The 27,539-nt window shown below is 40.7% G+C and overlaps 2 protein-coding genes across 3 annotated transcripts; one reads left to right on the forward strand and one right to left on the reverse strand.

The window, feature by feature from the left end:
• The first annotated feature begins 6,924 nt into the window (after positions 1–6,924).
• On the forward strand, positions 6,925–9,899 carry irf4l (interferon regulatory factor 4 like). The gene is made up of 8 exons (XM_030770659.1): positions 6,925–7,122; positions 7,301–7,487; positions 8,058–8,143; positions 8,340–8,454; positions 8,560–8,667; positions 8,751–9,083; positions 9,504–9,616; positions 9,732–9,899. The coding sequence occupies exons 1-8, from the start codon at positions 6,925–6,927 to the stop codon at positions 9,897–9,899; spliced, it is 1,308 nt and encodes a 435-aa protein (XP_030626519.1).
• Positions 9,900–11,297: 1,398 nt separating this feature from the next.
• On the reverse strand, positions 11,298–25,151 carry ncoa7b (nuclear receptor coactivator 7b). 2 transcript variants are annotated; one of them, XM_030770656.1, is made up of 16 exons: positions 24,741–25,151; positions 23,734–23,867; positions 21,243–21,427; positions 18,648–18,718; positions 18,020–18,127; positions 17,663–17,761; positions 16,905–17,030; positions 16,537–16,721; positions 15,164–15,951; positions 14,333–14,504; positions 14,045–14,192; positions 13,720–13,845; positions 13,271–13,423; positions 12,645–12,740; positions 12,373–12,446; positions 11,298–12,260 (listed from the first exon to the last, which is right to left on the reverse strand). In XM_030770656.1, exons 2-16 carry the CDS (start codon positions 23,769–23,771, stop codon positions 12,125–12,127), a joined length of 2,505 nt encoding a protein of 834 aa, XP_030626516.1. In that variant the 5' UTR covers positions 23,772–23,867; positions 24,741–25,151; the 3' UTR covers positions 11,298–12,124. The 2 variants fall into 2 exon arrangements, with proteins under 2 accessions (XP_030626516.1, XP_030626515.1); XM_030770655.1 differs by having other exon boundaries at positions 15,164–15,984.
• Positions 25,152–27,539: the final 2,388 nt, after the last annotated feature.

Consider the following 27,539-nt stretch of genomic DNA (forward strand, 5'->3'; position numbering starts at 1 on the left):
CAAAAGCCCAAATTCAGTACGTAGGTACAGAGTATAAATCTATTGCTCACTGTCTGCCCACATTTTGACCGAGTCTAAACGTCCATGTCAGGCATTGTGGAATTGTGACTTTATGTCTGATGTCTGCAAACATAACAGCAAATCATTGCAGGCATAAGATGACTAATTTTACTTTGTAACTGTCTAAATTATTTTTAAATTCTTGATCATCCCCAGGCAGGGGGACAGGAATTCACCCGCACCAGTACTTTCTTACCCTCCGAATTCTGAACTCTAAATTCAAGAATCAACAAGTAATACATATATCTGTGTGCCAAAATTTTGGATGTGGACTTCATGATAAGCTGATCAGTTTGTTTCACTTCCTGCTGCTTTTTCCCTGTGTGGTGACACGCTGGACCAGCCTTAGTTTCAATAATGCTCAGCTGACATGCTCCACAGCACCCAAAGGACCTCTTAGCCCTCATGCTGCGGATTGACACGCAGGCACCTGCAGGACCAGACTCATTCTGCAGGTAGGATGCTGTGGCTCTTTATTGCCATGTCCTATGGCTCAGGTGTGATTATGTAACAATTCAATTTCAACGCAGTTCAATTCCATTCAATTCAATTCAGTTTGATACATAGTTTTACAATTACCACTTTAACAAGGCAAGTTTACAGAAGCACCTTGGACCCATCCCAAGTTGAGTAAGGTTACAATAGCTAATCTTATGGAAAAGAACCTGTAGAACTGAGTGGATGTAAATGTATGAACCTGTACATTTGAATTGTTTATTTCTATCAGATTGTGTGTATGTATACATGTGTGTGCATGTACATGTGTGTGTGTGTCTGTGTGTGTCTGTGTGTGTGTGTGTGTGTGTGTGTGTGTGTGTGTCTGTATGTGTATTTGTGCACATACAGGTGGATAGTTCTGTGGGGGTGTCCCTGACTAACACCGTGGCCTCTCAGCATCCCCTGAGACTCCATTAGGCAGATGGACAGGAGTGTTTGTGCTCATGTCTGTGACTGTTTCAGAGAGCATTTAACAGACAAAGAAAAGGCTGGGGGATTTATGGGGAATTTAGGTACATACTAAATTATGTACTTCAGCCCTTTGCACACTTACGACTCTTTCACATAAACCTACATTGTTCGGCACTCACAGAATAATTTTCACTTTTTGCTGAGTTATGACTGGTGTGCTCAGATTATGTATACACAGTCTGTGGATCTAATTCACTAATTCTAATTCACTGTTCACTGAACTGTACATTGTACATTTTAAAGAGTACAAAATCTTCAGATTGCAGTCAAATAAGGAACTAAAGATGTTCATCTACTCTAAGAACCCAAAGATAATGTTGAAATTTTGCTACCTTTGAAGTATTTTTCTGGCTTTGAAACAGAGCCTAATAATTATGCACTTAATTTAAAAGGTTCAGGTGTCGGGATTAATATGACTGTGTAAAACCGACTTAAAGAGAGAGAGAGAGATGAAAAGAAACAAGTAGCTAAGTGAGTAGAGGGTTAGAGGATCTGTTGGAGAAATAAAAATACAGATAGCAATAAAACGGTAGAATGAGGATAATTTCCCTCACTGGTTACCCTGAAGACCTGTTTTAGAACTTCAATTATAATTTTATTAACTTCTGCCTTTTTTTAAAAAAAAGTATAAGTCAATATATTCAAGCCAGCAGGAGACTTGATCTTCCAATATATCTGATATGCACCCTCTTTAACAGTACCAAGTGAAAATATGGTTTCTCTCTGTAGGTTCAGGAAGGCAAATGAAATGATAAAATAAATAAATTCTTTTAAATTCTTTCTTTTTGCTGTAATGATGACCTTCAGATGGATATCTCAGAGCTTTTAGGCCCCAGTGTGACCCAGTGTGACCTCAGACCCTTAACTAGCTCTGAGACTCCTTGAGAACATCTGTCCAAGGCACACAGCCCCTGGCTTCCTTTCGCATACCACATTTGATTAGGACATTTACTGTTTCTTGCTTTTGGGACAAGGTGTTGAACTGTTTTAGCAACTCTGGTTTTCCGGTTTTTCTTTCAGTTCAAATGAAAAAACCTGAGTGTGTATGTTTGGTATGTGAGATAAAAACATGGCAACAGCTGCTGCTGGATTTTTGGAGAGTGGGGCAGGGGGTGATGTTGTCAGGCAGATTTTTCTGAATTTAGAACCAGTTTAAATAAGGTCACTCTGATTGGTCAATTTCCATGCTGAAGTTTTCATTCTTAGGTCAGTAAGACAGGTTTATAGGTCTCTCACTGGTGGTTTCTTATAGGCCTGGGAGGAACACAGTCCAGCACATCTGGCCATTCCACGTGTGCCCTTGCCCACCTCATATACTGAAGTGGACAGTCATATACTGGTAATAAACTTGTCCCTTGTTACCTGGTCTCAATGAAAACAAAGTCTTATAGAGAACAAATAGGTTTAGAAAGCCCAATTTACTAACCAGAGTGAAGCTACTAACCTAGCCTGCTGCAAAGCACTGACCTTTGAGAAGGTCAACAAAACCTTAAGTCATACACATGGTCCATTTTAAAATGATATCGTTACTGTTATTATCATAGTTGTTGCTAATTTTCGTAGAGTCACTCAGTGAACCTGCTTGTCTGCGTATTTGTAAGGTTGCAGTCTGCCCAGTATAGTTATTACAGTCGTCATCTCCGTCACTCCTTTTCGTCAGTGCCCCGCTACGTCTTTCTTCTCAGAGATAATAGACAACAGAAATTTAAACTCGAAAGGCAGAGAAAGTTTGACTTTCTTATTCCTATTTTCACTGTTGAATGGAAAGTGCGAAAAACGTCACAAGACAATAACTTTCCAATCCCACCTCAAATTGTGTAACAACAGAGCTTAAGACAGATGTGTTGAATGGGACGACTTTCGGGGTCTTCACAACAAACTTTGTTGTTTTTAGATGATCTATGTAGTGCACTGTGGAACATGAAAGTGCAACTCTGGTTTCAGATATTGACAAATTTGTTTTCTGCATGTGCGTATGTGAGAAAGAGTGAGAGATTGAGGATGAATGCAGGCAGCAGGATGAGAGAGAAAGGAAGAGAGAGGGTGCGAAAGAACTTAAGGTTTAAACTGATGATGTGGTTAGCAACGTGATTTCAGGACACCTGAGACAAAGTTTCAGTTACAGTGAAAAAGCAAACATAAAAGACAAAATAACCATCAAGAAAATGACAAAAAGCACACAGAATATTGTTGGTTTAACATTGTGTTGTCTCTATGAGAATTACGCCATGTTTTTTTTTATTTTGCCAAACTTTTCAAAGGTCTGCTGGTTACAGCATTAATTTATGAATGTATATTTACAATTGAATGTGAATGTATAATGTTGCAATTTTGTTCATTTGATCAATGACCTTATCCACAGCTAATACAAGAAGTACATTTCTTTTGTGTGTGAAACTTAAAAAGAACCCATAACACAATATTTAGTTTTTAATACTTTATGGAAAAGTTTGATTGTGTAAAATAAAAAAAAAGATTAAACCTTACAGGAAAAATACATAAAAATTAAATATACAGAGAAAATGAATGATGAATAGAAAGTGAATAGAAACTTTGACAGCAAATGATGAGCTTGCAAATTCTTAAGGATAAATTTGGAACAAATTAAATGAGGTTTATCACCAGTTAATGTTGGTTCATACAATTTTTAGGGGGAAATTCAAACTGAAAATTAGAAGAATTAACCCATTACAACATTTGTACTTATCAAAAAAAGATACACATAAAATTCATAACACTACTAGTAATACATTCCTTTGATGAAAAAAAAAAATCATAACCACATTGTGAACTTTGAATGACTGAATGGATCAGTGTTTTATCCTGACATCCACTGGATTCCACTGTTATTTAATAATTCATATTCCTCCAGAAATAATGAAGTGAAAAGCTAACTAATAAAAACAGAAAATGAAAAATTTGTGAATAGTCACAGCTCTAGAATAAACACTAAACCCTTTCTTGCTTCCATACATTCAGGAAATGTCCCTGTCATAGTCTCTTTACTTCATAATGCATAGACAAGCACAGTGGAAATAAAGTGACAATAGTTTGCTTTCGATCCTCTCACAATTTTCAATTTTTCTCACTGAAAGCCATACTTTCTTTTTTTTTTTTTTTTGAAGCGGGTTTGAAGCTTTGAGCTCCTCTAGTTGTATAATTTCTCATCTGCCTTTGAGACGGAGCTGACTCATAAGTTCTGATTTCATTTCAGTACACTGATAACTCATTGAGTATCACTGTTTGCTAAGGTTCTTCAGAATCAGCCCGCCGGACAAAATGACAGACAAAAGCCACGGCTGTTACAAACTCTGCACTGACTGTTTTCCTGTAAGAAAGCCTCTTTTCAGGAATAGAATATATTGGTAAGCAGTCTATACTGTTATACAGAATATAATCATATCAGTATACAAACTCTGCAATGTAATAATTTTGTGAAAATTTTGTTTCTTTTTTTTTTAATAATCTCATCTTCTAGATAGAATAGAGATAAAATAGAGATATATGAACAGATGTCACACAGCGAGAAGGTTCATTTGAATACCCGACAGTCAACCACAAAATATACAGAATTGGATTTCTCAGAAAATTACGCAGCATTTCTGTATGTGCGCGCGTGTGTGTGTGTGTGTGTGTGTTGGTGCTGCGTGGGGGGAGTCTTACTACTTGACAATAAAGTACAAGGGTGATTCAACACAAAACAGTGGAAGAAAAAAATGCCCATTTATTTTTTCCAGCAGGGTAGTCAAAAAATGCCCACGTATGTCGGTTTTTTCAGAATATTAGTCAAAAATAATGATTGCCGATGACACATAGAACTACAAATTTCTTACCGCTTTTGAAAGTCCTCATCGTCTGCACTGAAAGCAGTGTTTTTTGACAGCTGTCCAAGAAGGTGCAATATTCTTTGAATCATTTTATTGGTGCAGAACTTTTAAGCACTACTGCGTTTGTGATTTTGTGACAGTAAATAAAGTTTCCCATCACTTTGTTGCCCTTCAGTGAGACTGGTCTGATGAAAAATAGAAATGAAATGAGTATTCTCTAGTTTTCCAATATGGTGTGTGAGTTCGTGCTTTGCTGTAATCTTTTTGGATTCAGAGTTGGGATCTGTGTTACTAAAATTAGGAGCAGCACACTTCACTTCAGTTTCTGCCCTATAGAATCATTGTATGCACTGTATGTGAATTTTAAAACGTATTTCAGTAACTGTACAAATGTTATGCCCATGATTACACAGTCATTGTGTGTGTGTGTGTGTGTGTGTGTGTGTGTGTGTGTGTTGTGCGTGTGCGTCTGTTCCTGTATGTGCTGAGTAATCATTCAGTCCCAGTGGACTTGGGGTGTGTAGTTCAAATCCAGTCATAGCAGTATTAGCGGTTCTGAGGGTATAACATCAGCTGGCAGGTGCAGTACCCCACCCCCACCACTTTGCAGTAAAACTGCACCGTCAACCTACAACACAAAGGGGAATTTATGCCTCTTTTTGACTCATGTACATATTGACCCGAAACTCTTCAAACAGAAATATAACCACACCATAATAATGTCCATTGCACTGAATACGAGAAAAGACACTAAACGGAAATAAGCATGTTGAAAATGGAGTTAATATTGGAAATGGGATAAAATTTAGACCATTTTAAATTTAAGTTACAAAAGTTCATTTTTGAACAAAAATTCTAGCACGTGTAAGAATGGTCTGTCAAAAAATATAAAAATTAAAAGCTCTATGATGCTTTTATTGCATTTATAAAGAGAAACAGTATTTCCTTACATGAAACACACTCTTGACTGTGGCTTAAATTAACTTTAGAAAGTAAGCATTGAACATAGAGATGAATAAAATATTTTCAGTGACTTTTCAGACTTTGATAAAAGCACAGAAAGGGAAAGTGTATTATCTATAAATTGCTTGTTTCAAGAAAAAAAAAAAAGTTTATTGAATATGTGGTTTTCCATTGTAAAGGACCATATCAAATCAAAAGCATAACTGGTATGCCCTGTTTGGCAATTTTGACTCTTGTCATGTAACTTAAACTTCATACTGGAATTATAGCTCTAATAAGATGTCTCTCTTTTCATTGTGAGATGTCAGAGAATGGTCTGCCCCATTTTAGTTCAGATTTTACACATAAGGAAAGTCATATTAGGAGAATGAATGCTCATTGCAAAATATGAATGCCTTCTATTTCAAGCTGAGAACATTGACGTAAAATGTTTATGTATATAATATACTCTGTAGTGTTAAATATATGATATATAATATATTTCCTTGCTTATTTTTAATAGTTTGAAAAATGCAGTTCGATAACGCCTATGTGTCTAGTCTCCAAACGCACGCGAGTGCATCCATAGTTTAGTGCGCTCGCGAGTAACGTTGGTTTCAAAGACCTGCTCTCGCACCCCTGATCCTCACTGTTGCTCGAGTGTACGACGCTCCGCCCATCATAACGCAAATTGCCTAATTTATGAAAAGTCGCGGTTGAAATTTGAACTAAATTCGTGGAATACCAAATACCAAAAAGCAGAGAGCGACAAATACAGAGGTAAGATATAAAGCTCTGCTCTCTCTTGAAAATATATCACAGCGGAAGAATGGCACAATAATAATAATAATAATAATAATGTGATGATGATGATGATGATGATGATGATGATGATGATAATGATGATGGAAAGGAGGAGGAGGAGGGGGTTGATGATAATTTGAAAATTATTTGAAGTGATCTGTAATTAGTGGTCATTTTAAAATATAGGAATTTATGGTGTGTGTGTGTGCGTGTGTGTGTGTGAGAGAGAGAGAGAGGGAGAGAGAGGGAGAGAGAGGGTCAGTGCATCTGCGCGTGTGCAACAATTACAGCGATTATCGCTCTAACTTTCTTGTTACTTCAGATGAATTCTGAGGGAGTGCACGCGACTTTGGGTACATCTGGTAGCGGAAAGCTGCGTCTGTGGCTGATAGAACAGGTAGACTCAGGAAAGTATCCGGGACTTGTGTGGGAGAACGAGGAGAAGAGCATCTTTCGAATCCCATGGAAACACGCAGGCAAACAGGACTATAAACGCGAAGAGGACGCCGCGCTTTTCAAGGTACCTAAGCTACACGCTTTAGAGAGCGAAAGAGCGAGAGAGAGAGTCAGTCATGTAATCACGCCTGTATATGACAATGCTGTTAGGTATAACTGTACATGAATTAAAAACTTATATCAGTTTAAAAGTCGTAAATCTTCGCAAATTCACTCACAGTGGTTTAACACTGCGCGCGCAGGCCTGGGCACTTTTTAAAGGCAAATTCCGAGAAGGCATTGACAGACCAGATCCACCCACATGGAAAACGCGCCTACGATGCGCACTCAACAAGAGCAACGATTTTGAGGAGCTCGTGGAACGGAGTCAACTTGACATATCTGATCCTTATAAAGTTTACCGAATCATTCCAGAGGGAGCCAAGAAAGGCGAGTAACATCTCAGCTCTTGTGAGCGTGCATTGCAGTTCTCCAGTTCCCCTTATACACCTCACAATTCCCACATATAAACAATATACAAACACACCCTGCTTCGGACATCTATACTTAAGATGGGATGTTCTAGCTGCCCACGTATTTTTGAGACAGGTTTCACTTTAGACTCATCTCAATCATTTCTTTTTTATAGACCATAGTTGTGCATAACTATGACGCAATGTTGCATTATCACAATCTGCTTCCTTTTTTTGTCTTGCACAATTTTTTTCTCTCCCTAGAAAGCTCTTGGTGGGAAAAAGAGGTTTTGCATGTGCAATTGCTAACACACACACACACACACACACACACACGTGTGTGTACACAAAAACAAACAGATAAACGCGTGCTCTAACACTGACCACACTTAAACACATCAGGCATCATGAACTGCTGAGCAGTTTATTGTTGATTGGTCCTTTGGTGATTGTATACATATTAAGAGAGTCAGTGAAGTCAATTCAATTATCTTTGACAATCAACCCCCTCCCCCCCCATTTCTCTCTCTGTCTCAACATATTTCAGGGCATAAATCACAGGACATCACCCCCACTCACACAAGTCCTAATGGCTATTCCTACCACCAGTCCTACACACCACAGCAGAGTCAGGTGATGATAAGAAAACTGCTTTTTGACTTTCTTTCTTTTGAATGCGTGTTGAAGTAAATGGAATAGAAAATAAAAAAACTATAAGATGAAATCTAATGTGTTTTTTTTTTTGGGAGAAAGAACGAGGATATATGTGAAAGAGAGCTTTGCTTTCACTGTGAGTGAATGTATGACGCTGTCTGAATTTTCCCTTCAGGGCAATAACTTCTTCTCACCAGTGGAGCGTAACTGGAGGGAGTTCTTGCCAGATCAGAGTCCAGTCTCAGAGTTCACCTGCAACCAAAACCCATTCACTCAACGCTGGGACCATGGTATTTGGCATTTGTGAATCCATGGACATGATAAAAGATATTATGAGCGTAGTTGTGTATGAATATATATATATATATACTACTTATGTGTCTCCCCCTGTATAGGTTATCAGATCAGTGGTTCTTTCTACAGCTGTAATGCATCAGATCCACAGCCTTCATCCTTCAGTCTGGAGTCCAGCATGCGATCAGCTGAGGCTATGGCCCTTTCAGGTACACACAGATATGTGTGTGCGCGCACAACCACACACACACACACACACACACAGTGCATTGACCCTCTGTCCTCCTGTCAGATTGCCGGTTACAGGTGGCAGTGTTTTACGGGGGCATGCTGATGAGAGAGACTACTGTGGGGAATGCAGAGGGCTGCCGATTGGCCCCCTGTGAAGAGGGGCGTGTTTATGGGACCCCTGGTGGTCCAGAGCTAGTAGCACTGCCGTACAGTGAGTCCGGGACGCTGGAACGAGGAGTCCTTCTCTGGATGGCACAAGACGGACTTTACGCCCTTCGCCTTTGCACTCGCCGGGTATACTGGGAGGGAGGTCACTCACCTTACGTTGACAAACCAAGTAAACTGGAGAGAGAGATGCCCACGAAAGTCCTGGACACTCAACTTTACCTCACAGGTAAAATGATGTTAATTGGAGCGTGACAGTCAACTCTTCTCCACGGTTCACCTTATGGATGATTGTAATGTGATTCTAGAAGCTCTCTCAGTGAATACACAATAACAATTTACATCTCAGCATTAACAATTCACTAAGTTTCACATCATCATAATTACTCCTTCAGCAGCACCACCTGTACTGATCAGTTATTGCTCCACCTAACGTCAGCTGAGTACCAGAGCCTAATTTGCATATGTGCTCTGGACTTTCCAGATTGTGACTAAGAGCTCAATTCCGCTGAAATCACATGTTAGTGATTAGGTGTAAGGCACACAGAAACACATTAGTGTTTGTGTGTGTGTGTGTGTGTGCTATGGAGTTGGGGAACACCAGTGGAAGATGGACTTGAAATTCCCTTTTCTCTCTCAACTCCTCCAGAATTGCAGGGCTATGCTCTGCTAGCACGCCCTCCCCCTCGGTGCCAGGTGACGTTGTATTTTGAAGAAGAGTACATGGACCCCCTGCGAGAGAGGAAGAACCTGACGGTGCAGGTATTCAATGTCACATGTCTGAGCCTCCATACCGTGGTACGGGTTGTCTATATTTTCACGTGTGTACAGTGATCTCTATATGTCTCTAATCTGGAATTCCCCTCGTGTGCTGTAGGTGGAGCCGTTGTTTGCCCGTCAGCTCCTCCTTTTCACACAGCAGAGCAGCGCAAGCTATATTCGCAGCCATGACCACCCACCTCTGTCTTCTGACCACATGATCCTGCCAAACCAAGACTACCACAGGGTCATCCCTCATCACCATAGCAATGCCATGCAGGACTGACCCCAGGTCCTTAAGCCTCAGGGAGCGGTAGCCGTCGGTGATAATCGTGACGTGGAAGACCGAGCTGAAGAGGATGTGAAACGGGGGGGGGGGGGGGGTCGGGGATGTGTGATTGACTGTCCCCGCAAACACATCTTTCGTAGTCTCATGTCTTTTTCAATCGCGTATCAGCTAAAGGGACCTGATTCTCAGAAGTTTAGGCCAAAGAGTGACAATATTTGATCGTGTGTTTGTGTGTATCTGTGTGCGCGCTTCCAAAGTATTTTACAACCTATCAAAGTATTACATTATATTATCTCGAAAAGACTGAGCTGCCTCGTAATGGCCAAAGTAAGAGTGGAGCTGTATCCTCGGGTATCAGTTTTATCGGTTTGCTTCCTCTCTTTAAAGTACTGCTTTACTATGCATGAAGATGTTAAACGTATAAACAAGGGCCTGATGATGCAAATTTCTGACTCGGAGAGCTGTGTATAGCAGCACAACCTCATGTAGACTCACAAAAGTTTCTATGCAAACTAGCACTGTGTTGAAACAAACTAAGCAGGCATCATGGTTGTATTCATTTATTCATGTACTCATTTGAATTAATTTAACCTCAAAACATTGCAACAACACAATAAATATAACATTGGTGATAATACAGAGTACTAGACTTGAATTTTGATTTCAAAGACATGAACATACTAGAAGGAACATTTAAAGTGAGATGTGTTCTGCCAACATACATCACATTTATTATATTTATATATTTATGAACCACAGACAACTTCAACAGGAACTTTCCATGGAGAAAAAAAAATTCTACATTAGTGAACATGCTGTTACTCTCCAGTGAAATAATAGTAAAAAAAAAAACAACAACAACAAAAAAAAAACAGTCAAAACAAATGACAAAACTGATGTTTGGTGTATGCAACATCTTGTGTACTGACAAGTTACATGAACGCACTGGAACCATCTTCTAAAACATTTTACAAATCCTGAAATATGAACTTCAAGTATAATTTCAACATTATGTGTTTGGCTACTGTGCCTGTGTCCACTCTGCAAAAACCGCATATTATTTTGAAAGATATGAACATGGCAAGTAGTGGTCATTCTTTCACAAACAAATATGAAATAAAGTGAAAATAATGGTTGTCTGAGTTTGGGCAAAATGCAGTATAATACTGACTTCAGTTTAGTGCCATGACATTCAAGCCAAGAGTTGACCAGACAAGGTCCTTAAAAGTAATAAGAATAAAATAAAGAAAATATAAAAAAATAGAGCAATGTGGTACACAGAACATTCAAAAAATGTTCAAAACATTCAAAACATAAAAAGCAAAAATAAAATATCACTTTAAAAAGAATACAGTTTAAAAGAACTTCACAGAAAAAAATCAGGTAAATAAAAACGCTTTGGTCAGCACACTGGCATTCAGTCTTCCCTTTTCAATCTAAAAGCTGGACTGCGTTCAAGGACGTGGAATGTTTTTAAGTATGGACCACCTCGTTCCAGTCTCCAACCTCCCTCTGGTGGTCTCTTGTCTATTCCTCTGGGACCATAACCATTACAAAAGTAAACGAACAAGTAAGAAACAAAGGAAAACGTAGATCAAAGCTGATGGGACAAAATTCACTCACTTCAGCTCTGAAATTCCCTCAGGTTCTCTAATACAGTTCTCATTTAGTCTCCCGCTGTCACAGCTAATGTGTAGTGCTTTCATTTAAGATGTGGGGTTGAGTGTCTATGGTTAGTATTGCATTCTGGGAAAGCTGTGGGTGGCACGGCGGGTTAAGGCAGTCATAGCAGGACACAAACAAGCAGCCCGTAGCTTTCACCATTTCTACAAAGTCAGAACACACTCAGCCCGGCAGAGAAAAGCGCTGTCAGCCAAAACCAGCCTCATCCATGCCATTCCGTCGAGAACGCATTATACCACACAACAAACACAAGGTCAGACCAGATTAAACCAGGCAAACCTGTACGTAGAGTTAAATCCAGTAGACCCGTGCAACCGCACTTAGTGCAGTAAGAGCAAGTTGGACCAGGAAACGCCCTGGGCTAAGCTATCCGGCGACCAACTTTACACAGTCAAACCGTAATGTGTGTTTCAGTGCTGTGAGCTGGATAGTAACGCGTATTTATATATTTATCACAGCGTGTAAGTGAGGTTGGGAGCATGTGTACATTTGTGTGTGTATGTGTCCAAGTATGTATGTATGTATGTATGCATGTGTCTTCATTCAAATGCCCAGACCTCCAGGTTTTGGACAGTAAAGTCCTGTTGTGAAGAGAGTGGTTGGTTGTTGAAGGTAGAGCATTTGGAGGTGGTGCCATGATACAAGTCAGCATCTAACCACAGACCAATTTGTCCCCTGAAGAGAAAGGGCAGGATTTCAACAACTCAGATAAACACATAGACACCAAAATACACACAAGTTAATATTGAACCACAGTATTACATACATAAGTTAATACTGAACTTACCCTCCACCTCCCATCTGGAGAGAGTCTAGGTTTCCCTTCACAAAATATGAATTTTCACCAGTCCAACGAAACACCTTAAAAATACGTGACAGAGAAAATATCCCCATATGAAGACACTGTATAATATCATCAAACCTAAAAACTTGGGAGTTTCTGGAGCCTCTGACAGGAATTTCAGACAACTTGATTTTTAGTAGACACATTAATAAGGATAACAAAACACACGTGGCGGTAGGCAGTGCATGCACACGCAAACCAGACTGTGTCCTGACCTTGATCTCAGGGTTGAAGGTATAGAGAAAGGCCTCCCCAGTGCCGTAGTAGTGTTCACTCACTCTGAATGGGTGAGTGGAGAAGGCTCCGAACAGCTACAAAAGGAAAACACCACTTCAGTTAGCCAACAGGGGGTGCCAGAGAACACACCACCAAGCATAGTCCCGATTGTTAAAAAGCCAAGCTGGGTATGGTGGAGGGAACTTACTGGTAAGAGTAGGGGACGTTAACTCAGTGACTTTTGTTGACTCATTTACGCAGGTTAGGTCAATGGGTCAATGAAAGTTACTTTAAATATTCAGCAATGTTACTACTTGGCCTGGCCGAGCATAGTCAATAAAAAAAAAATTGCATTTGAAATGTCTATGGCTTACATGCCAATGGGGCTACAAAACTCAGGCTTTACAATAAGTACTGATGGTAAAATTACTGATTTAACCATCCCAGTGTGGAGGGGGATAGTTTCTGCCACTGAAGTCAATATACATATATATATATACACACAAATATATACACATACATACATATACATATACACACACACACACACACACACACACATACATACATACATACACACATACATAATGCTATGTTATCCATGCTGACAGTTTTGAGTTTGTACCTGGTTGTCCATGTCTTTGATGACCAAAAGCACAGGGCATTCCAGTTCACTGAGGTTCCTATACATGGTCTTCAGGCTTGTCCCATGGACCACAGTACTGTAGACCAGTCTCCATGGATACCCCTGAACTCGGGCCGGCAGTCGAGCAGCAAGCTTGAAAGGTGACAGGAAGGTCAGCTCTGATGTGCATCTAAGTCAGATCTTTAAAAACAACTTGTTTGTGTGGTCATAATTGAACATGATAAAATTAAAGGAGAATTATTGTGTTATGCAACTCAGAATCACTGCGACAGAGTTCAAATCTGATTTATCATTCAGTTTGCACATTCACATTGTCTAAATACAATTTACAAGGAATCTGACTGCCCTCTGGTAGCTTAACTCTGTAAGTTAGTGTGTGTGTGTGTGTGTGTGTGTGCGTGTGCGGTGTGTGTGTTTGTGTGTAAAACCTTCTCAACATGTGTGTCCTCCATAAGTGCACTAGAGTCACTCAGCACAGGTAGCACATCCATAGACTCCTCATCCTCAAAACTGCCAAAACTCTGTCTTCTCTTTGCCTCATTAATGGTGATGATCTGATAGAGGGAGAACCCAACCAAACAGTTAGGAAAACAAACCACAAGATACATAACTAGGCAGACTTTACAATGACTCCATCTTCTGAACTTTACTATATTCATTCAATCAATAACAGGTACATAATCTAAACTTCATATCACTTATGTCAGTCAGAATTCTAAGAGCTCCATCTGGTGGCAGGAGGATCCTCCTCACCTCCCAGCTCCTGGGCACTGGGTCACTGAAGAAGTTGTCAATCATGTCAAGTTCATCTTTCTCCACAACAACAAAGCCTTGCTCCTGTGCATCTTTGCCATAGACATCAGGCGACCACTGTATGAAGAATGAGTAAAGATGGTCCACCCTGACAGAGCAAAGAAAAAGCGATTACTCAATAAATTCAAAACAAAATAGCCAACACCCCCACACAAACACACAGAGTCCTGTTCAGAGAAGATGACAGACACATGTACACAAATTGTCATGCTCATTCACCATACACACCTCTCCTGTGGCACAGCAAACCAGTACTCCAGCTGCTTTCCCCGCCCACCAAATGAGTGGGCGGGGCTTGAGGTCTGCCCAATGGCGAAGGACTTCTTCATAGGCTTGCCCACCTTAAAGCAGAGGAACATGGGAGGTGTCTTGCTCTTTTCCTCTGTGGATAGCAGCATGTCTATAGAATAAAGAGAGATAGTCATTACAACTGCTATAAAATCCCTTCCAATCCTGCTTTCTCTATTAAGAAAAGACAACATCATCTAACCCCTGATGAGCAGAAAACAGATGCAATGATGTGAACGGGTTTCCACATTAAAGTCAGGGCTCTACTCAGAGTAATGTACAGGGCTGATACGACTAGAAGAAATGTGACAATGTAAACCTTTTATGATTACCCATTTCACTGAAAATGATCCTAATGCTGTTTAAGACCTCTTCTGGATTCTGTATAGCATTCTAAAAGCATGGTAAATCTGTGATCTGTTTGACTTTCCACAGTAAATATCCTTTGTCTAGATAATCAGTGCAGCAGCGTGTGGAAAGGGAGATAGAGGCTTATCATACGATAAATCTTTTACTGTTGACTGAATAATGGGGGATGTAAAAGAAAAAAACAAAACAAAAAAATATCCGTTGCAATGAGCCAAGAGGTTAAATGCAACTTTCTGACTGCACTGGGTTTTTCCCCTGATACGTCAATAGACGGTAGCTGTAGAAAACATTTCATATTCTGGGTGGCATCAATCAGTGTGTGAGGAACTTCGATATTAATTACTGCAAACAAACAGGTTTGCTGTCATTGGTTTGTCTCTCCTGCCATTTCTCAGCCCTCACCTTCTATTGGTGCCTGCATCCTTTTCAGCAGCCATGACTTCATTTCAGCCTCATTGGCCCGCCTCCGTTTCTCCTCTTCAGTCAGCTCCTCCTCAGAGTTTGGTTCACTTGTCTCCACGGCCTCATCTGGGTTTTGTCCTGACGGGCTGCATTTCCCGGAATCTCCGGCCATGCCCCCGAGGCTCAGCTTCCCTTTTTGGTCCCCTGATGCACTTGTGGTCTCAGAGATTTCACTCTCTAACCCACTGGCTTCCCTGTCTTCTTTGGCTGCGTTCACGTCCTTGGCAACAGGGTGCTCCCCATCACCACTCCGCACCCCAGCCTGCATTGCGCTTGCTGGCTCTGCATCAGCTGAAACTGGTATTAACAGCACCTCTGGACTCTCTTCACTGGCATGATTATTATTAAGCCCTTCATCTTCCTCCTTCTCCTCCCTCTTTATCTCTTTCTCTGGTAAGACCTCGGAGAACGACTCTTTCTTCTTTCCCCTCTGTTCGGCGATATTGCTTTGATATTGCTGTGTTGCCTCCTTTAATTCATGACCAGTAGGACCATGGGGTGGAACTTGGCTCTGTTTGGCATCTGAATTTGCGCTCTCAGCACCTGAGTCATTCTGTAGCATTTCCAGCTCGGTGAAACCCTCGTCAGACGGAGACTTGTCGGACGGGCGGCATTCTCCCGCCTCAAACTCTGCCTCGTCCAGTATGATTGGGCGGCTGGGCATGGCCTCGTAACGACTGAACGGATTGAGGTCACGCTCAGAGGGGAGCTCCTCCCACTCTCCAGGCCTGTACAAGGGACACAGATCCTGGGGTAGGTCTCTACCATGGTTACAGAGGTCATCGCATGGAAGTGATGGGAAAATGATAGAGAAGATAAACAAACAAACAAACAAACAAAAAAAAGGAAATCAAAAATAAAACACGAGGGAACTGAACAAAATCTTAACTGAAGAGAATGGAAATTTACTCGATCAAAATAATGAGGTGGATGCAAACGGTAGTGATATTAAATAGAATACTAAAAATAAATACACAAACATAAAATACGATGACAATACTGATAATATTGATGATAATATAGAACACATAAAGAACGCATAATGAATGAATGGAAAGGAATAAGCAATGACATCAACCTACGGTGATTCATACGTATCAATTACCTGTAAAGTCTGGCTTAATCAACAGAGAGAAAGAGGAATTGAGAGTTGGATAGAGACCCTGATTAGGGCAGAACTACAGAGAGAGAAGTGGTGAAAAGTTGAGTTTTTTTTTTAAAGTAGAGCAGAAAAGGTGGAAGTAAGAGCCAGAGAAAGAGAGAGAAAGAGAGAGAAAAAGAGAAACGGAGAAAAGAGGGAACTCGGTGCTTACGATGGGAGCGCGTCTTTCAGTTTCATGCGGGATACATCGTCGTACAGTGCTACGGAGAGCACCTCCTCCATGGGGCAGATGAGCCCGTACTCCTCACAGCCGTGTTCTATCACCAACGGGTCCGACTTGTGCGGGTCGAACATGATGTTATTGGGCGTTACAATCATCACCCCGCCTACCACCCCCTGTTGCGTTCGAAACCAAAGAAAGAACCGTGGTTTCTTTCACAGTCTCTCTTTTCAATTACGACGACTGAGAACGCATCAAATGAAATTAAAAAAAACAACAAAAAAAAAACCTCTAGCTTTTGTTACTTGGTTGCTTTTCATAAACCGGCTGGTCATAAACGGAAACAGGAAGCTACGCACCATGCCATCGGTGAAGTACTTGCAGCTCATCTTAATGAATTTCACAGTAGCGGGCCCCTCATCCTCAGAGAGGGGAGACATTTGCCTTCTCAGTGGTTTGCCTGCTCTGTTGGACATCTCCCCATCCTGCAGACAGACACAGACGGCTCTGAAATACTCCCTCTGCTGCCTCAACACTAAGACACACACACCGTATGATTCTGCCACGGTTCTGCTGGGACGGGTGTTGTAAGCTGCACTGTGTGTGTGAGAAGGTCACAGGCTAACTGCACCTACATTCCATTAATAAATTTCAACAAATCTTTGACAGGTCAGAAAGATTCATTAGCACCCATATAGTGTGACAGGTGCCGTGGTACCACGTGATAAGGAGCATTTTCCAAAGTCACAGCTTTTGCACCCTTGTTTTTGACTTTGAGTCTGCACTGTCCCCCATGAATAGCTGAAAATCAGAGAGCTAGAAATCATGACTGTTTGGCTGAAACTGACGTGCAATGTAAGCACTGCCATAAGAAAGTCAAAGATGAAAACATCTAAAAATGTGCCTTCACTGAACGAGAGCAACGTCAAAGTTAAGATTTTAGAAGTTGCACACTGAAATATTGGCTTTACTAAGCTTTACAATGTTAGGTGGTTCTAACTTGACATTCACGAGACTCCGAGAATTATATAATCACATAACATAATTGATTTAGGTAGTGAAAAGAAATAGCGCGGTCTGGGAAAAAAAAAAAAGAGAGAGAGAGAGGTTGTGTTACCTGGGACTCCTTCTCTGATGATTCAGTGGCGGCTTGGTCCGAAGACCCAGTGACCTGGGAGCCAGACTCTGATTGGCCCACATCAGGGACAAACAGCCTCTGTAAAAGAAAATGGACAGATGGATAGGAACATACAATCAAAGAATTAGGACAAACAGCTTGCTGATACATGCAGTAAATGAAGAGAAAATAACACCACCTCTAAGCAAGGATATAAAAAATATTGGCCAGATTAAATAAATATTTTTTAAAAAACAAAACAAAACAAAAAAAACCCATAACCATCAGGTTGAACTAATCAAAGAATATCTGACACAAGATGAGAAGGATAAGGCACAAAAAAAAAAGAAAGAGGACCTGTCCGGGTACAACGCTGCGGGAGTAGAGGCGGTTGAGCTGAACCAGTTTATTTGGGGTGATGTTGAACTTCAGGGCGATGCTGTTCAGAGTGTCATTAGGTCCAACCTACCAAACAGACACACAGTCAACTCAGTCACCACTGTTGGACAGGTCCAGAGTACGCCTCACTGCACACTGTGCTACACGTACCGGTAATTTAAGCACTGGGCTGAACAAAGCCGTAACTCCGCGGCAAAACCATTAAAAAAAAATATGTGAAGCACTCAGGCTGTATACTGTAACTCATCAAAGGGTTGTCTAGGTATCTGAGGTAGGCTAGTGTATTTTTTTCCTCAGATGCCTCAAATTCATAGCAGATCTTATCACATATCCTGACAAAAGCAATATTAGAAAGGGAGAAACAGAGCCATGTGTCTCAACATAACTGACAAAAAAAAAAAAAAAAACCTGACATGGATAACTGACCAAAAAAAAAAAAAAAAAAAAAGATTGTAAGAGGCTTACTCAACATGTCTCTTTCAAGCATTAGAACAATTCTCAACCCTGGTGTTCCAAGGGATTGTGGGAGTGGTTAGATGAACAGCAGAGAGAGAGAGAGAGAGAAGGAGACTTGTGGTTTACTCACTGTGTACTCCACGGTGCCTGGAGGTCTCCTCTTCTCTTTTTTCGTTTGGCTGCTGGAGTTGCAGCTTTCCTCTAAAAAAAGACAAATCAGTAAGCATCATACATCACAAATCCTCTTCAAAGCAGACCACAAAGACATTTTTTTTTTACTATCGCTTTTATTTTTCCCCCCCTTCTTTCCTTCTCTCTCGCTCTCTGTTTTTTTCTTTCTATCTCTCTCTGCCTGAAAAGACAAACAAATCTGATGCAATAAGCTTTGCATGTTACTGATACACATGGTTTGTAGCAGTGTGGGGTAGACAGTGGTAAACATATTGGATTACTCATTTATGTTGACCGCTGTTCTTACAGTCTATTCGCATTGACCAAAACATTCAGGACATTAATGACTAACTAGAGGTCAGAACTGGCAGCTGAAGACTCAGTTTTGCTCAAGACACAGTTATGACAGGGGGTTTAAAAAAGGGTCCAGTGGTTACACCCATAACGTTTTGCCGCTCGCAACATCACTTTCAGTTACATATAGTCAAGGAAACTCAGGAAACTGAAGCACACATTTCTGGTAAAATGAAACCTAATAACAGAAACAAATGTAAATTTATGGCACAGATGGTGACTCATAAATTCAAAATGAATTCTGTGCAAATATCCACAGATCTATCTATTCCAAGACTCAATTTAAAAATCATGCCTCAAGACTATGGTCCAGCATGTTATTTCATCGACAAAGCCTTAGTGTGCGTGGAAACGGACAGTTTATTCTTGACAGACAAATAGACACTTTTGATGGGCTTTATCTGAATAAGGAGCCAGGCAGTTACACTGTTTTAAATGCCTCCCTGCCCTGCCCAGCCCGGCCCGGCCCAAGGCTGTCTGTGTGAAGAGGCTCGCTGCAGTGGTGCAATAACTGACAGTCAGAAGCTGGCTCAGATATGTGTACTCATCCACTCGCATTAGAGAGACAGACAAGAGAGAGACTGTGAGGATCTTCTATGAATATACACAGTTATGCATTCTTTGTGTGTGAGTGTATGTGTGTGTGTATATATGTATGTGTGTGTGTATATATATATATATATATATATATATATATACATATACAGAGAGAGAGAAAGATATGAAATATGATCAAGATCACACACAGTTCATGCACACTTCTGCTCAGACTGAAAACAAAACCATTGGATTCAGTAAATCAAGGGCCTGATGAGTATGTGATCCTTAAGGCTTGGAAAAAAGCCTTGCTTACAAAGCAGCCCCTCTGGAGAAGAGCTGTTTACTCAAGAGCATGACAACACTTACCAGAAAGGAAATGAGGCAACTAAATTTCACACGGTATACACTGCCCATAGAACATAACACTATAGGTCAACAGAGAAGAGCTCTACGCTTTTTTTACAAAGTGAAAATATTTCTCAGGTACTTATTTAAGCATATCAGTGCTATTGTTTTTGACAGATCTGGGCTGAAATCATTTTGTTACACGTGTATTACAAAAGCAGGATGTCCTGCCAAATCTGCTGAGGCGGACTTCTCCTCTCTACTGCGGGACTTGCGATGAGTAAAAACATGTGCAAATCAATGTCTTGAAAGCTGTCAGATTACTGAATAAAAACAAAAATGATTTGAACAGACTTGCGAAAAACTCCCTTTACCAACAGGGTGTGATCTCTGACCCAGAGACTTTGAATATTATCTGATGCAAGTCAGTCTGAAGATGTGTGTGTGTGTGTGTGTGTGTGTGTGTGTGTGTGTGTGTGTGTGTGTGTGTGTGTGTGTGTGTGTGCGCGTGCTTGTGCACGTGTGTGGGTGTCAGAGGTTGCACAACATCCACAAATTCATGGACACTCTGTAAAAAATTAACTAAATATAAGCCTGTTCATAAATATGTAAAAATGATTGTTTTCTTTGCAACATATAGGTCTATGAACAATCTAAGCTCCAGTGTCTTTTTAACCCTACCAGTGATCACACTCTCTCACACACACACGCACACACAGAGATAAAGACTCAGACACACACACAGACAAACACACACAGACAAACACACGCACACACGCACACGCACGCACACGCACGCACACGCACACACACGCACACACACACACACACACACACACACACACACACACACACACACACACACATACACACACACATACACACACATACACACTGGGCATGAACCAAACAACCAATAATAACTATAAAAACTGATAGGGCTGGATATCCTTGAGCGTGTAAGTGTGTTGGACGGCTTTGGAGAAAAAAAAGGCTCTTCCTGTTCAGAGAGATTCCAGCAGTCTCCTCTCCCTGTGCCTCCATTTTGAGCGTAGGAGGAATATGATGTAACTGCTCTGTTCACCTCTATAAATCCAACTTATTAGAGCTCAGGAAACCAAAACTAACGCTGCGCCTGACCTCTCATTGTCCTAGTCCATTTCCTCTCCACTGCTGGGGCTCACCGTGACAGCATTAGCCTGGCAGGTTACAGGACAGCAAATTGCCACTGCAGGGCCACTTACTGTTTGATTTCCTGTTTAGTAATAATACAAGTGTAGGGACACCTGGATCCAAATATTATTTTGAATCTTACCTGCTTTCTCATTCTGGATTTGACTGTTTTTCCTCAGCGTCTCTTTCTCCACATTCTTCTCCTGAATTTCGACGGTGGAGGCGGGTGCACAGATGACTGACTCTTTTGAGACTACAGCCGACTGGTTCTGTTCAATCACTAATTTCTCTGATTGGCTGTGCTTGATCTGTCTTTTTTTCTTCAGCCTGCAGAAAGAAGATATGAGCAAGATAGGAAAATGAAAACTTTTATCCTTGAATAATGCCTTTAAATTCACAAACCCGTAAGACTGATTATGGTCAATGATAACAATTCACGCGTCTCCCTATCCTGCACACACACAAGCACACAGCATTCCCCCACCCTCCACAGTATGATGTAATTACCTCTCAGGCACTGTTTAGATGAAGGAGACAGTACGGTCTACTGACTCATCACATAGTAACGAACCTCAGTATTATCTAGTTTTCTGACACAGTACTTGGGACAAACACAAGCTAAACCTGAGACAAAATTAGGCGGTCACAACAAGTATAGAATGTGTGTTTGAGGGCTCATCACGGCAACAGAGAGAATCAGACGTCGTGCATACACACAGAAAGAAAGAGAGAAAGAGAGAGAGAGAGAGAGAGAGAGAGAGAGAGAGAGAGAGAGAGAGAGAGAGAGAGAGAGAGAGAGAGGGAGAGAGAGAGAGAGATCTAATGGAATGAGATGTATGTCAATCAATACATCTGGAGACAGTCAAATCTTCAGCAGTCTAAGTGGTTCCTCTACAGTAACATAACACACTCAGCACAGAGAGGTTCACGCACAAGCACATCTGTTAAGGTTTTCGCCCTATGCCCACTAGTCATACATTCCTGAGCTGAGCTCCTGTTGCAGAAAAAGGGACATTTCCATGTGTGGAATGCAAAGGTTTCCCTTCACTGTCTCTACAGGAAGTGAAACAAGAATGCGTCCTGAGTGAGCACTCCATTAAACAACTGTCATGTTTTAATACTTGCAGCAGATGCCATTGCTGCAGTTCAATTACAATGCAGCAAACACATGGACACACTCATGTTTCTACAGACATCAGTACTTGTACTATTAAGCAATTTCATTTCTGTTTCAGTTTTAAGAATAGCCTGAGACAACAGAGCTGAGTCAGGCCTGGACAACTGCAAGCTAATCAGTACAGTCAACTAATTCAATTCATTAAGGCACAAAACACAAATAAGATACACATCCAGAGATCAAAGGCTGAAACGTTACTGATATACATAGCTTACTTGAACCCAAAACAGATCCCAATAAACATACAAATGCATAAAACCATGACTACCATGTAAACAAAACTAACAAATTCTGAAACTGAAAATTCATTTTCAGCAGTGTTCCACTATGACAGCATAAACTGAGGACCAAGAAACACTGAGTGGCGTATTTGTCTAAATGAATATGTATATAAGATAAATGAAGGCTAATTCATCACATGACTGTACTGTTAAGTGCTGTGACTCCTACAACACAATCAACACGGTTCTGGATACTCCTCCCATGAGAGGAGAGACAAAGAGAGAGAGGAGGAAAGATGATGAAGGGGAGGGTGACACATGAGCGTAAACATGTGAGTGCACCAGGGAGATATAGGCAGCCTCACTCTCCAACAAGCCTGCAATTATTCTAGAAAGATCTGCACACTGAGAACAAAACATATCAGCAAACACTACTAAAGAACTACCTCTGACAGAGCACTTTCTAGAAGCATCAGTCAACACATTGTCCTGTGTGCCAATGTTTGTGAGCACAGCACAGCACAACCAGTAATCATTGTTTCACAAATCTGTGTGTAATCTCAATCAACACTTAATAATATACTAGTCAGGAACAGGGTATAGGTACATTATGTCACAGTTACATACACAAAGACACAACGCGTCTGCAGGCAGCTAATTCATCTCACCAGTAAAGTGTGCTGTCTTCCGCATATCTCTTCAATCTCACGCACAGGCTAGCGAGCTGAGGTACTCCAATAATAAAGTTCCTGCTGTCATTAAAATTGATGCTATCACTGCTGCTTAAGCCAAAGAGGTTTCTGCAGCTAGTAAAGCTAACACTGCTGCTAATGCTATCTACATTAGAGCTATTGTCGTCATTGCAGTTTCCCTGCTCAGACATGGTGCTGCCCTTCACTCCTTGAGCTCTGGATGCTCAAATTAGGAGAACGGACTGCGTCTGTATGTGGAACTGTGAGTGAGCATGTGTGGTCAGAGTAAGACTGCGACACTTTTGCAGTGAGGTTTTAGAAGGATCAGTGAGTGTGTGTGTGTGTGTGTGTGTGTGAATGCAAACGCATCTGTCGTTGAGCTTTCAAAACTAGACTAGCAAGTCAGTGCTTGAAAACTTAGATTTTACATGGTGATGGCACCCACATTATGTGGAACAGGAAAATTAATAGCCAATATCTTAAAAAATGCCACAGACAGCTGCTATACACATTCACACTCACAGCCTCTCTCGTGTTACTAACCTTGCAAAGTAGCCTGGTCTTTTCTCCCTTTTCTCCATGGGGGCTATGAAGGTTTAGGATACAGGTGCAAACACTCCACAGGTCCAGACGATGTTCCTGTCCCTCTCCTCACAGTGGTCCCAGTGTTGTATTTCCTTCCGAAGTAAATGAAGAGAATACAGGAAGAGATTCATGAATGGTCAGAAAGTTCTGGATGGAAATACTCATACTAATCCTCACTTACAGGGCCATCAAATTGATCACGTGCAACATCACAACACTCGTTAGTATTACAACTCAGCCACAGAGCAAATATGTCCACTGACTAAACTTAAAAATGTGAAGGCTCAGGTGTAAACTCAGCTCAAAAACAGACAAATCATAACTGCCAGAATCGTACAGCTTGATGGCACATACCAAACAGTCAGCGATATGCATAGCACAGAAAGCCGAAATTTACACCACATAAATCCAGTATATCGCATCGAGTATCTTAAAAATGGATTGCTACTAATACTTATTAAATTTGTGTTGTCCTGGTCCAGTTACGCAGATTCCGAGTACATACGACGTAAGGTGAGCGCAGGGGCACCTTCCATGAGCACCATCCCGTCTTTTTAAGGTATTACAGGACTTTAGGGATTAAACACATATGACAAATCCACCAAGGTGTGTGGGTGCTGATTTGATATAAGTTGTCAATTAAAAGTCATTTCGACATATCACTATGTTACAGCCAGCAGAGAATTACAGTTACCAGTTACCGTTACAAGTCACACGCACCGCATAGAAACACAGACATCCAAGCATCATTCGGAAAGGGAAGAACTTAAAAAGCAGACGTTACTGTCTCTCTGCTTCCAAAAGGGAAATACGCGTTTCGTGTTGATATTACGGGCAAATAGTGTTCGCAGAATTTGTCCAGTCGCAAACAAACCACTCGTCATCCACAGAAATTCATGAAAAATGCGATAATTAAACTGCGTAGCTTGTCGGCAAATGTTTATCAGGGTACAGTTGCGACTCACCTAGCACATCATAAGACATACTCCCATAGCGTGAATGATCCAAATATATATTTAGGCCGCCTTTTATTCGAAATTTGTCGTTTGATATTTTAGTAAGACAAAGAATTAATTCACTGCAGGATTAAAGAAATCGTTGTTTCAGCCCAGATCAAGGTTCACGCTGAAAGTGGCTAGCTAACGTTAGCTTGTGTCATAGCAGGATCACTAATGCTGCACTTGGCATGAAAGAATCAAAACAATTCAGTAAACATCAGCGCATTTGTAGTAATCTCAGCAGGTAGCGTTTCTATTCCGTGAGGCTTGTTTTGGAGATGCCGCTGTCTTCACTTTTTATCCAAAGCTATGATACCTGCCTCACATTTCAGCCTCTTTTTTATTTTGAGCAACATCTATTTTTCCCATATGTCGGATTCCTCACGCTCCACCTTTCATGTGACGTCATCGAAAAGCAATACCACTCTCACTAAATGAACCTCAAGTTACTTGTAGTTATGAGCGGGGTGAATCTACCTGGTGCGGTTAACCACATATTAGGCAATTCATTGTAGATTATACAATGTAATGTGGTGATAGTGCTTAGGTGTGCACACAGGTATGGATTTAATCATTAACTTTAGTTATACCAAGCATGAACTAATGGTAGGTTGGATTGTTTCAACGCTAGAGATCGTGTTTCCCTTTTTTGGCTAATAAGTCTGCGTCAATCAGGCAGCCAACGAGAGTAACTTTTGCTGGTAGTGTACTTTTTGTAATGCGTGGCTAACTTTTAATGTCTTCTAAAAGGTTAAGTTCAAAGTCATCTGACGGAATATGGACTAATGCCACAGTGTCCATTCTAAAGTCCAAGTCCATTCTAAAATCCTATTGAAGTAAAACAATACAAATTGTATCGGAGAACCCGGAAGTACATTCTGTTGTTATGTGACGTCACGTTCATCGTTGTGAAACAGTCAGAAGACCCCCGCAGCTACACGGGTCTGGCGTCAGTTTTGACAATCCTGCTGGACTCACTGTCTTCATTACCCGCAATGCTAATAATCTGCATTTACAGTTGTTCCTCTTGCTGCCCATTAAAGTATGCCTGGGATAGTTAAATCTGCAGTCAGTACTCAAAAAGTCAAATAAAAATAAAATAAAATCCAATAAAATAACACACACGTACACTAATAGGTAGCCAGACAGGCACAGAAAACAATCTTTTCACTACTGTGAGAGATGACTGGGTTGGAAGTCTTTAAAGTCTATCCCATATTTTAGGTCTCGGGGGAGGCCATGGAGTATTCCATTTAAAACTCATAAGGTTCAGGTGTTTCAAGTGTCCCAGTAGTGCCACAATAGGGTCTGTTACCCCATGGGACTGTCATGGGACTCTTTCAAATAAGGACATCTCATGCCCTTCTGAGGAAGCACTGTCACCCAGTGGCAAGACATGTGATGTCCTTGCAATGTCTTTTCTCATTTTTTTTTTTTTATGGTGCCGCACTGATGTCCTTGGTCCTTGTGAGGCATCACATAATCTTTTTTTCTTGTTAATAGCTACACAACATTTCAGGTCAAATTTCTCATGTGAGATCGAATCAATATACCAGAAATGATTCTTAGAATGTTATCCAGATCAGTCTGAGCTTTGCAGATGGTATACTTTACTGTCAAAGCTCATATACGTTTTCCTCTTACCCTGAAAGGATGGATTTATGTACTTTCACAGGATATCTCATTAAACAGATGGAGCGGATGTTTTTCTACTGAACAGAAGTAAGAATATGGTAGTAACGGTTACATAAATAACAGCTAAGTAAGCCAAAAAGAAATTGGTTGTAGATTGAAAGGAGGAGTTGGCATATGGTGAGCATGGTGGTGGAGTTGTAGTGTAGGTTGCCATCTTGTAACAGTCATTAGGTCTGATTGCTCTGATAATAATAATAATAATACAAGTTTATATAGAGCCCAATATCACTAAAGTCTCAAAGGGGTTTACATGTCAACAACAAAGTTAAATCAAAATTATATTATCCATAAGTTAGAGAAAATAGATAAGTCTTTAGTTTAGTTTCAAAGGTATGAAGAGAGTTTGAACTCTATATGGTAAAATAACAGCGATAGAAAGCTATTGAAGCTGACCAGGTACACCATATGGTGCAATCACTGTTTCTTGCCCTTTTTCACTTGTTTTTTTTTAAATTCCAGGATAAAGTCAAACCACATCCATGGCTCCTTGAACTCACTTGTAAGGTGTTCTCCTGTGCTTTCCTTGTTCCAGCCTTTTCTTTGCGACAAACTACAACACATCAGTAACGCTTGTAAATCATAATCTTTAATATTCACACAGGGTGTCCTTCAAAGCTCTCTTTACTTCATTCTCCTCATAATATAATTTTGCAAATTATTCTCCTGCATGACTTCTAGTACCATGTCTATGTAAATAAAAATATATTTGTGGAACCATTAAAATCCTCAGATAGCTCCAGTATGCAAATCATTTGACTCTGAAAGTAACCACTGTATGAACAACAACCCTCTGAAACGTAGCAGCAGTTAATAAAAAATTCTGATTATGAGGCTCAGAATTCTTTCTGAAAATGGGACAGACTTCTCCATGGAAACAGACTCAGTACTTATGCCTCTGTCCTCTCTCCTCAGGAATCAGACATTACCTTGCTGTAAACAAGAATGTGTCAGTAGTTCAGTGAGATAAATAGTCTACACCTCCCGTTCATTTTGTTTTGTTTTGTTTTGTTTTTTTCCTCCCCAGCAGATGTCACCACAGTAGTGACCACTGAATGAATCCTGGGCTCAGGA

Source organism: Chanos chanos, chromosome 4, assembly GCF_902362185.1.
Source record: "Chanos chanos chromosome 4, fChaCha1.1, whole genome shotgun sequence".
Lineage (NCBI taxonomy): Eukaryota > Metazoa > Chordata > Actinopteri > Gonorynchiformes > Chanidae > Chanos > Chanos chanos.

Coding starts and splice junctions, on each gene's coding strand:
- irf4l (XM_030770659.1), top strand. CDS start 6,925: ATGAATTCTGAGGGAGTGCACGCGACTTTGGGTACATCTGGTAGCGGA. Junction 7,488..8,057: donor TCCAGAGGGAGCCAAGAAAG/GCGAGTAACATC, acceptor AACATATTTCAG/GGCATAAATCACAGGACATC. Junction 8,668..8,750: donor TGAGGCTATGGCCCTTTCAG/GTACACACAGAT, acceptor TCCTCCTGTCAG/ATTGCCGGTTACAGGTGGCA.
- ncoa7b (XM_030770655.1), bottom strand. CDS start 23,771: ATGGAGAAAAGGGAGAAAAGACCAGGCTACTTTGCAAG. Junction 14,505..15,163: donor GATGCAGGCACCAATAGAAG/GTGAGGGCTGAG, acceptor TTTATTCTATAG/ACATGCTGCTATCCACAGAG. Junction 14,193..14,332: donor TTTGCTGTGCCACAGGAGAG/GTGTGTATGGTG, acceptor TTGCTCTGTCAG/GGTGGACCATCTTTACTCAT.